Genomic DNA, 12,065 nt, shown 5'->3' on the forward strand with positions numbered 1-12,065 from the left:
ACATTGTAAACACTCAGTAAATTGTAGTTGTTCTTATTTTGAAATTTTTTTTTTCCAGTTTGTTGTTTTTGTTTTTGTTTACAGTGGCTTGCCATACATCCCAACTGTGGGCAAGGAGGTAATATGGGCAGAACACAGTATGGAGAAATAAATGAAACCCTGGAAAATATAAGAGAAACCTCAACACCACCTATTAAAAGACCCAGTAGGGACTTCCCGGGTGGCACAGTGGTTAAGAATCCGCCTGCCAATGCAGGGGACACAGGTTCAATCCCTGGTCCGGGAAGATCCCACATGCCGCGGAGCAACTAAGCCTGGATGCCACAACTACTGAAGCCCGCACACCCTAGAGCCCGTGCTCTGCAACAAGAGGAGCCACTGCAATGAGAAGCCTGCGCACCACAGCGAAGAGTAGCCCCTGCTCACCGCAACTAGAGAAAGCCTGCGCACAGCAACAAAGACGCAACGCAGCCAAATAAATAAATAGACAAAAGATTAAAAAAAAAAAATGGCCCAGTAAAGTTTCCAATCCCCCTTTGACAAATTTGTAAAATAACTGACAATCTTGAATCTGAAATCCATATTCCAAAGATGAATGGCCCTACTGAATTTTAATTTTCCAGAGTTCCCAGCAGCCTCCAGAAAGAAGAGCAAGAAGGAATATTAATGATGGCTTCAGGTAGGAGGACAAAATGCAAATACCAAAATTTTAATAATATTTAATGAGATAATACATGCAAAGTGCTTATAACATAACCTAGAACACAGCATTCAATAAATGTTAGACATTATTACAAAATCCAAATCATTTCTTTTACTGTTGTTAATATGAGATTATGTGGAATACACTGCATAATTGATTATGGTAAACATGAGCTCTGATTCTTTAATACCACTCTGTGTACTGGTATATATATAAGATTAAAGAATATGCTGTACTTTGAAAGTTTAACAGAAGTCACCCCAAATAATCAGGAGCGTAGTGTCCCTTTGAAGGATATGGTTTAATTACTTTTTCAGTTTTGTACATGTTTATTATCCTACTGAGGTTTAGATATATTTTTGTTATTTTATTTTCGTATTGAATTATCCACTTAGTTAGGATTTTTAATTTAAAAGAACAAAATTAATGCATATCATTTCCTTACAATGTTCAATCTATTCTTATCTGCAATTATAACTCTTATCTCACTTCTAAGACTGTATATTTTTCTTCATCCTTTTTCTCAATTAGCATGCTAGAAGTTTTTCTATTTCATTGGATTTTTCATAGTACCATTTCTTGAATGTAACAATTCTACTTCTGTTTACAAAATCATTAATTTCTTCCTCATGTTTACTTACTCTATTTCTTAGACTTATTTTCTTGTTCCCTTTCCAGCTTCTGGCTTTAGATGTAGTTTCTTTTCCTTCTTTCTTGTGTATAAAAAAAAAAATCAAGGCAATAAACATTCCTTTGAGCATCAGTGTAGATCATAATTTTTAAAGTTTTTTAAAAATTGTTTTTAAGTAGTCTGCAAATTAAGTTGTTTTTTCAAATTTCCATGTGGCTGAAAATTCCTGTCAATCTTTTTTATATTAAGTTCTAAATTTTCTATACTTTGGTCAAAAACATGGCCTGTGTAATTTTCTGCATTTTACAATTTATTAAGATTTTCTTTGGGGCCTAATAATAACATATGGTCAATTCTTATAACCCATTCATGTAATTTTTCAAATATGGTATATTCAAAAATACATTTGTAAGATATCAATGTTAATATATCTATTCTTTATATTAACCTTATTAATTCTAATATTCAGATCTCTATGTTCTTATTTATATTTTTCTTCCTTGATCTGACAAAGATAGCAAAGCCTCCTACTACCACTGTAGTTTCTTTTTATTTTTTTCTCCCATTTCTAACTTTTTGATCTACATTCTTTGCTTTAATGTTACTTGAGACATAAACTACTTATCAACACTAGAAGACCTATGGTTCTCAGTTAATACTCATCTGTCTTGAGAATCTGGCTTTGTCTGATATTAATGCTGTGATCCACGATTTATTTTTGTAGGGATTTGTCTGACATACCTTTGCCTGTTATTTTGCTTTTAAAATTTTAACACCTTTACTGAAATATAATTCATATACCATACATATTAGTTTCCTATGGTTGCCACAAAGTATCACAAACTTGGTGGCTTAAAACAACAGAAATTCGTTCTCTTAGTTTCACAGGCTCAAGCTGTTGGCAGGGCTGGTTGTTCTGGAGGCTCTAAGGGAGAATCCATTTTCTCATCTTGCCTAGCTGCCGTCTAGCACATATTCCTTTGCTCCTGACCCCTTCCCTGCATCCACCCTCTTGCTTCTGCCAACACATCTCCTACTTCTACATCAATCTCCCTTTGTCTCCCTCTTATATAAAGACACTCTGATTAGATTTAGGGCCTACCTGAACAATCCAGGGTAATGTCCCCATCTCAAAAATCTTTAACTTAACCACACCTGCAAAGTCCTTTTTGCCATATAGTAACACTCAAAGGTTCCAGGGATTTGGATCTGTATATCTTTGGTGGCCATTCATTAATCAGCCTACCACACACACCATACAATTCACCTGTTTAAAGTGTACAATTCACTCTTTTAAATATCTGTAGGGTCATGTAATAAGCATTATCATAATCTATTCCCCCTAAAAGAAACTCCATACCCACTAGCTGTCACTCTCCATTACTTCATCCCCCTTCTCCAACCTGGCAACCACTAACCTACTTTCTGTCTCTATAGCTTTGACCATTCTGGACACTGCACATAAATGAAATCATACAACATGTGGCCTTTTGTGAATGGATTATTTCACTTAGCACAATGTTTTCAAGGATCATCCATGCCGTAATATTTATCAGTACTTCATTCCTTTTTATTGCTGAGTAATATTACACTGTATAGATAATACAACTTCTTTTAATCCATTCACCAGCTGATGGACATTTGGGTTATTTCCAGTTTGTGGCTATTATGAATAATGCTGCTATGAACACTGTTATATATTTTTGTATGTAAGTTTTGCTGCAATGAACACCGTGTGTATAAGTTTTGTTTTCAGTTCTCTTGGGTAAACGTAGGAGTAGAATTGCTGGGTCATATGTAACTTTGCTTTTAACATTTTGAGAAATTGCCGAAGTTTTCCAAAGCAGCTACATCATTTTACATTCCCAACAGCAATGTATGAGGCTTCCAATTTCTCGACATCCCAACACTTATTATTGTCCATAATTTTTCCAACACTTATTATTGTCCATCTTTTTTATTATAGTCATCCTAGTAGGTGTGAAGTATTTCATCGTAGTTTTGATTTTCATTTCCCTAATGATTATTTATAAAGTGCTCATGTGCTTCCTGGCCATTTCTATATTTTCTTTGGAGAAATATCTATTCAGATTCTTTGCCATTTTAAATTGGGTTAATTGTTTTTTGTTTTTGTTTTTGTTTTGGCGGCACTGCGCGGCTTGTGGGATCTTAGTTCCATGACCAGGAATCGAACCCATGCCCGCTGCAGTGGAAGCACGGAGTCCTAACCACTGAATCACCAGGGAATTCCAGGTTAATTGTCTTTTCATTGTTGAGTTATAAGAGTTCTTTATATATTCTGGATACAAATTCTGTATCAGATACATAATTTGCAAATATTTCCTCCCATTCTGTGGATTGTATTTTCATTTTCTTGATGGTATAGTTTGCATCTACTTTGAACATTTGTGAGTCACTGTAAGTATGTCACATAAATTAAATAGAATTGGGTTCTGATTTGGGTTGTTGTTGTTCCAATCTAAAAGCAAATCTTTATTTTTAACAACAATATAAATATAGTATTTATATTTATGGTTTATAACAGAATTAATTGGTCTCACTTATATTCCTTTGTTCTATACTTTGTGTTTTGTTTTTTTTTTTAATTCCTCCCCTTATTTTCTATCTTTTGTGTATAGACTTTCTTTCCTCTTTAGTGGTCTGGAAGACATATTTTGTCTCTAATTCTACTGGCATTTATTCTTTAGCCTATATTTATCAAGTGTCAGTCAACAGAAAAATATCTCCTGCTTTTTCTCAGTTTAGGCTATCATATGACCATTTTTTTCCTGTTTCATAGAGTCTGTAACTTTTTGTATTCTATGGAGGACTCCAACAGTTTTCTAACACTTTCTTTTGAATTTTTCAGTGAGTAATTTTCAGAGGTATTTTTCTGAGTCTTCCAGATGAGGCTTTTTCATAGATCACATTACTATTAGTAATAGTAATACTATCTAAAAATTTTAATACTGAAGAAGACATGCCCAGATTTCATGTTTGTCAACTACATGAGGGCTGCCTGTTAGGTACCATTTTGCACTAGAAGCCATCTACCATATTCCTGTAATGAATATGTAAGGAAAGGTCCTAATATGCATCCTATTCTGGGGCCTCGGGAATTTAAAGGAAAACTCAAGACAAAACTCAAAAATGTTAAGAAAGAACCACAACATCTGTGTGTGTGAAAAAAAATACACTAAAATCTCAACTGATTACTAATTCTGAACTCTTGAAATGTCTGTTCAATGTGGGAGATCTAATAAATGTTATTGTAAGCTAATAAATCTTATCCTAGTAAAAATAAAATGCAATTTAAATCTGGACAGATCATCATTCTACAAATGATTCAAAGTTATTTCAGCCAGAAAAGAGTAGTTCACATAGTATAAGTATGCAAGGGTAAAATACTATTTTTATAAAGTTAGCTATGGATAAATATATAATCAAAATATTCAACTATATTTCAAAATTGAAGCAGTGTTAAATCAATTCTTTGAAGAAACACAAGAGATTTAAAATATGCAACTCAGACTTCCCTGGTGTTGCAGTGGTTAAGAATCCGCCTGCCAGGGCTTCCCTGGTGGCGCAGTGGTTGAGAGTCTGCCTGTGGATGCAGGGGAAACGGGTTCGTGCCCCAGTCCAGGAAGATCCCAGGAAGATCCCACATGCCGCGGAGCAGCTGGGCCTGTGAGCCATGGCTGCTGAGCCTGCGCTCCTCAACGGGAGAGGCCACAACAGTGAGAGGCCCGTGTACCGCAAAAAAAAAAAAAAAAAAAAAAAAAGAATCCGCCTGCCAATGCAGGGGACATGGGTTCAATCCCTGGTCTGGGGAGATCCCACATGCTGCGGAGCAACTAAGCCCGTGAGCCACAACTACTGAGCCCGCGTACCACAACTCCTGAAGCCCACGCACCTAGAGCCCGTGCTCCGCAACAAGAGAAGCCACCGCAATGAGAAGCCCGCGCACCACAACGAAGAGTAACTCCCGCCCGCTGCAACTAGAGAAAGCTCGAGTGCAGCAACGAAGACCCAACGCAGCCAAAAAATTAATTATTTTTTTAAGTTAAAACAATAAAATAAAATATGCAACTCAGATATCAGTGATCAATAAAATGCTCCCAGGTTTGCCTCATGAAGTTCACATCTTGAGTAAACACCATTTGTTTCTGACATAATCAGTAATATTCTTACAAAATTTTGCATTGGTTTCTTAAAGAACACAACGTCATTTTTTCCATTGCATCTGATGAGGTAAAATACCTTGTTATGGAAAGTAGAAACAGAAATGATCCTTTTCATTTTGATCTGCATAAAGGAGTTTGAAAACCAGGCCCAACTCCAACCTCTGGATGAAGGGAAGATAGAATAACTATTGTGCTAGACTAAGGATCAAAAAAATATGAACAACAACCCACAGAAAACAAACGGTATCTGAGAACACAACTCAAGTTTTCTTACCACATTCTCCAAAGGTGCTGCACCGAACACTTTAAAGACTGGGTTGGGTTTGGAGGGTGAGATACAAAGGACAATAGCTTGCTGTCCTACTCGAGTAGTATATTCATCTAATGTGGCTCGAAGTTTCCTGAATCAGAGAATGAAAAGAAACAAAAACAGTTAAAGAAGATAGAAATTACAGCGATACAGACACAAGATTTACTTTGACTTGGGACAATTTATTCTGATTAGATATGTTTCTTTTACCTGAATTGTGAAAAGGGAGCGTGTGAGGTTTAATATCCTGTTCAGTAGAAATATGTACATACCTTTGTCCTGAAGACCCACGATTAGCTCACTGATAGATATAAGGGTCTACCTCAGGTTTACCTCAGGACACAGCCATGACACAATGCTGAACACAGCGAGTATCATACTTCCTGATCTCATCAGTACCAAAGGGGTTTTCTCTTACTGCTGCAAAGATTAATGCTGAGATATCCTCTTATAGACTTTATTATATCAACTCCATGTTTAATGAAGGGGTCTTAAATCACCTGCTTCTATTTCTTTGATATAATCATTGTTTATGTCTTACTGACATAATTTTATCCAAAAATAGTACTTCAAAAATGTTGCCATTTGCAGATTTTCATTGTGATATAAACAATAATTCTTAGTCTCGAAGTATTTTACAAATGAGGATGGAGTAAAAGAGCTTTTTCAAATATATCAACATTGGATGCAATAGAAACACTGTCCTTTCCCTCTGAAATCATGGGAGATTAAAGTTCTACATCCTACAATTCTTCTGGGAACTTGGTCTACCCTTTCAAGGGACTGGTGAGTCATGCCAATTCAAATGAAGCAAAGCCAACGTATCACAAGAAAGTTTTCCATCTTTCTCCAAAAGCATGTACTATTGTGTCTATGCCCATTATAGAAAAAATATTTCTATAAATAATACATTCTAATTCCTCCTGCCTGTACTATCATTAAAGGAAATGGAATTTATCATTAAAGGAAAGGAAATTTTTTGGCCCATCTAGTGGTATATAACTTCTTTGCTGAAAGCTACTGTTAAGTACTTTCTGGATTTTCCCTTCAGTTTCTTACTTATGTTCTTAATATAGACTATATCTTCCAGCTTTTGTCACATATCATTTACATGGGCTGGCACTCTGAATTCAACATTCCAGTAAACATCTTAAGTATTTGGATATAGTATTTAAAACACTACACGAAGAAACTTCTGGAACATTTTATAGACTAAATTTCTTATCATATATGAATACATGTTATGCAACCTGTCAAAATATTAACTCCTCCATGCACCACATCTGTGTAATAATCTTTCTTTGCAACCTACAAACTCTTCAGAAGAAATAAAACTGAGCAAAGGACCACATACCAAACAAGAAATTTGGTGGCATTCCTTGAAGGAATGAAGATCGAAAATATATTCACTGTCTCCAATTCCTCTCTTCCCATTCTGTCTTGAAGACACTCCAGTCCTTTCATCCTTACTGCTCCTTTGAAAACACTCTTGTCAAGTTCAATCATGACCTCCATGTTGCTAAATCTAATGGTCAATTTGCATCTTACTCAACCTGTCAGCAGCACTTGACAGTGCTGATCACATGCCCTCCTTCTTGAAACACTTTTTGCACTTGGTTTCCAGAATACCACTCTCTTGGTTTTCCTCCTGACTCACTGGTTGTTTCTTAGACTCCTTTGATAATTCCTCTCATTTCTCTAACCCCTAAGGGGTAAAGTGCTTCGGTCCACACTCATTCCCTAGGGGATCTCTTCCAGCCTCATAGTTTCAAATACTACCTATGTGCTTATATCTTCAGCTAAGGTCTCTCCTTTGAATTATAGACTCATATACCCAACTGCTTATTCTGTATCTCCACTTAATGGTTAAGAGGTATCACAGACTTAACGTGTCCAAACCAAATTCCTGATTCTGCCCTACCCTCACTCTCATACTTGATCCTCTTCCAGTAAGTGTCATCTCAATCCTTCCAGGAATCAGACCAGAAACCCTGAGATCACCCTTCACTCCTTTTTTTCTCTCACACAGCACATCCAATCCATCAAGGAATCATATTGGGGTTACTTTTGAAATACATCCAGAACCTGACCACCTCTTGCTGCCTTTGCTACTGCCACATTGGTTTTAAGACGCTGTCATTTCTGGCCTGGATTACTACAATAACCTCCTAATTGGTCTCCCTGCTTCCATTCTTGTACCCACAGAGACTATTCTCAACACAGTAGCCTGAGTGATACTTTTAAAACATAAGCCAGATCATATCATTGCTTTGACCAAAAGTCTTCATTGACTTCCTATGTCACTCAGAGTAAGAGTCAAAGCCCTTATATTGGACCAGAAGATGCCATGGTGTGGCTCTCCACTACTACTCTGACCACACCTCCTCTCATTCTTTCCCTAGTTGTTCCTCAAACATGTCTAACGCATTCCTTCCCACTTCAGAACCTTTGCTCTTACTATTTCCTCTGCCCAGAAAGTTCTTCCCCTAGACATCAACATGGTTGCCCTTATATTTACTTCAGGTCTCTGTTCAAAGGTTGGCTTATGAAAGAAGACCATTCCTATAGAACAAGAGAAACTACTATATCCCCCCTAATCCCCTAAACCTTTCTATTTTCCTTACTCTGCTTTGTTTTTTTCCCACAGCACTTTCATCATCTGACTATTACATACCTGCTTATTTTCTTTTCCCTCCACTAGAATATAAGCTCGTTAAGGGAATTTATTTTGTTAACTGTTATATTCCCAAGGCCTAGAACAATGCCTGGCACATAGCAGGCATATAAGTTTTCTCTGAATGAATTAATGTGATACTATTTATCTGTTAATCATACTTCTAGTTTCATTTATTTATCTTGCAAGAGTACTTTAAAGTCTAATTCTGTCATCAGAGAATTTAACTTGGTGTCCCTTGATGAACCTAGTAAGGTATAGTCTAACTCTGTCATCCACTCCATAAAGTATTTGAGGAACAGCAACAATATGAGAAAGGAAGCCCTCACCTAAGCAAACGTGTTTGCTGTCTCTTCCGGATAGACGGATTAGACTCAAACACATGAGGCCGTTTCCGTTTCTTTCCTGTTGCCACAGCAGCAGCAGCAGCCATTCCCACAGGACCTGAAATAAGAAGGGATGCGCTGAGATTAGGCAGAGCCTGTTAGCTATACAAGGCAGAAAACAATTAGAGGTACAAAAAAGTAGCACTTATTTCCTCATATGTTATCAATAAATATAGATACTCCTGATATCAATATACTTCACCACTGTCCAACATGGATCATTTTTTAGTTTACCATTAAAACTTACAACAAATCTTTTTAAAAAGTAAATGACTTATACTTCCCCGCCACACACCAGCTTGAATTTTATATAATGTGTTTTTTGTTTTGTTTTGTCAGCATACCCATACTGTTAAGGCAATATTCTCCAAGGTGCTAGATGAAATTGCAGCATTGAGAGGAACAGTTTGCCAAAACAAAAAAGTCGCAGATTTCAAATTTCGTTTCCATCCCCGTGTCCCTCTATCCATTACTCCAAGAAACTGCCAAGTTAAGGAAGTCAGAGAAAATCACTCATACCTGGAACTCCAATACCACCACACCACATATAAGAGAAATATCTAGAAGGATACCATCTTAATCGGAAATTTTTTTTTTCTATATCTGAGAATTATGCCCTAAATGGAGCTGTTGACCACAAGGTCATGTTGATGAAAGCATCCTGGCAGGAAAGAGATGAAAACTGTCCCACTCTAAGGAAAAAATGTTAATAAAATTTGGTCTGGTTTGCCCTGAAACTAATAACTGAAAGAAAGGGTAGGCCCCAAGGAATTATTACAGTCTCCGATTCATGCAATCTCAACATATCAAGGGCATTCCTTTTTTTTTTTTTTTTAAGAGCATTCCTTTTTTTAAACAAAACAAAAAACCCGACAATCCACCTTCATCCCTATTTGTGAACCCTGTAAAAGGCTTAAATGAAAATTAGGTTTAAGTGCTCACGTTATCCTAGCATATATGTTCTATAAGTGGCTCAATTAAAATAGGCCTCCCTATTTTAATCTAGATGAGCCTCTCTACATGTTGTTTAGTAGTATACTCAGTCTGACTTAAATAAACTCCTCTAAAGAGCCCCAAAGTAATTAAAAAATAAATTAATGCCTTTTACCCTCCTTTCCATCATAAACAGCTGGTAGAGGAAAAAAATCTTATTGATGCATTTTTTCCAACATTTAATTTTTTAAAAATTGAGGTAATAACACTTAACGTGAGATCGACTGCCTTAACAAAATTTTAAGTGTACAGTACAGTACTGTTAACTATAGGCACAATGTTGTATAGTAGATCTCTAGAAACGTATTCATCTGGCAGCACTGAAACTTTATGCTGTTAACAGCAACTCCCCATTTCCACACCCCAGCCCCTGGCAGCCACCATTCTACTCTCTGCTTCTAAGAGTTTGAATATGATACCTCATATAAGTGGAACCATGCAGTAGCTGTCCTTCTGACCTGGTGTATCTTATCTTAGCATAATGCCCTCAAGGTTCATCCATGTTGTCATATACGGTAGGATTTCCTTTCTTTAAGGCTGAATAATATTCCACATATACATACCACACTTCCTTTATCCATTCATCTGTCAATGGACATTTAGGTTGTTTCCACATCTTGACTACTGTGAATAATGCTGCAATGAATACAGGAATGCAAATATCTCTACGAGATCCTGACTTCAATTCTTTTGAATAAACATCCATAGGTAGAATTGCTGCATCATATGGTAGCTGTTATTTTTAATTTTTTAAGGAACTTTCATACTGTTTTCCACAGGGGCTGAACCATTTTACATTCTCACCAACAGCATACAAGGGTTCCAATTTCTCCACATCCTCACCAATACTTATTTTTTGGTTCTCTGATAATAGCCATCCTAACAGGGGTGAGGTGGTCTCTCAACTGTGGTTTTAATTTATATGTCCCTGATGATTAGTGATGTTGAGCATCTTCTCATACACTTACTTTTTGGCCATTTGTATGTCTTTAGGGAGATGTCTATTCAAGTCCTTTGTCCACTTTAAAATCAGGTTATTTGTTATGCTATTGAGTTGTGGGAGTCCAACATTTTATTATTAAAACTTTAAAATATATTTAAAAAACTTTAACATATATAGCAAAGTTGAAAGACCTTTACAGTGAACATTCATATATCTACCACCTAGATTCTACCATTAACATTTTAGTATATGTAACTATCCATCTTTCTACACGTTCATCAACCCATATTGGTTTTTAATGCATTTCAAAGTAAACTGCAGTATGATCCCCCTAAATACTTCAGTAGGAATATCATTAGCTAGAGTTTAATATTTATTTACAATTTTTTTCTTTTGAGGTAAAATTTACATATTACAAAATGTACAAATCATTCAATAAATTTTCAAAAATGCATACAACTATGAAACCCAATCCCCTACTAAGATATATAATAGCATCATCACTACAAAATTCCTCTCATGTCCCTTCCCAATCAGTTCCCACGGTACCTCCCACCATAAGAACACAATTATTGTTTTTTCACCCTACGTTAGTTTTGCCTATTCTAGAGCTTCAAATTAATGGAATCATACAGTATCTACCCTTTTGTGTAAGGTTTCTTTCAATTAGAATAATTTTTTTAAGATTTGTCCATGTTGTTATATGTATCCGTGGATTGTTCCTTTTTATTGCTGAGTAATACTCCAGAGTATGAATAAACCACAGTTTATCCATTATTCTACTGATGGTCACTTTGGCTATTTCTAGTTTTAGGTATTATGAATAAAGCTGCTTAACTAAATTAATTAATTAATGCAGTTTAAATAAAAATCCCCATTTTTTGGTGTGGAACTTGATAAAGTTATTCTAAATTTTAAATGGAAGTGCAAAGGCCTAAGAATAGCCAAAACAATTTCTGAAGATTTTAAAAAGGAGGCAGAGGCACTCATCCTAGCAAGTATCAGTAGTTACTATAAGGCTACAGTCTTTAAGACAGAGTGGAACTGACTGAAAGATAGAAAAATAAACCAACACAACTGACTCGAGAGTTCACAAACACCCTTCTGTGTCAGAAGACAGAGGTGGGAAAAGGATGGATGATTAAGTATGGTGCCAGAGTAACTGACTGTCTGCATGGAAAAATAATGAAAGTAGATTCATACATCATACTATACATGAAAATAAATTCCAGGTGGATTAA

At 36.1% G+C, this 12,065-nt stretch overlaps 1 protein-coding gene across 10 annotated transcripts in view; it reads right to left on the minus strand.

Annotated features, from left to right (window-relative positions):
- Positions 1 to 12,065, minus strand: part of NRF1 (nuclear respiratory factor 1) — a 133,827-nt gene that overhangs the window by 71,334 nt on the left and 50,428 nt on the right. For all 10 annotated transcript variants that reach the window (XR_002645668.2, XM_022581250.2, XM_022581235.2 and 7 more), the window contains exons 3-4: positions 8,832 to 8,946; positions 5,793 to 5,919 (exon numbers count right to left, since the gene is read on the minus strand). Coding sequence is in view for 9 of the 10 variants with exons in the window: in XM_022581250.2 (XP_022436958.1) it covers positions 5,793 to 5,919; positions 8,832 to 8,946 (242 nt within the window). In the remaining variant the exon portion in view is untranslated. The remainder of the gene's footprint in view (positions 1 to 5,792; positions 5,920 to 8,831; positions 8,947 to 12,065) is intronic.

Source organism: Delphinapterus leucas, chromosome 9 (assembly GCF_059928025.1).
Source record: "Delphinapterus leucas isolate spDelLeu-1000000601 "Yukka" chromosome 9, BTC_Dleu_Yukka2, whole genome shotgun sequence".
Taxonomy (NCBI): domain Eukaryota; kingdom Metazoa; phylum Chordata; class Mammalia; order Artiodactyla; family Monodontidae; genus Delphinapterus; species Delphinapterus leucas.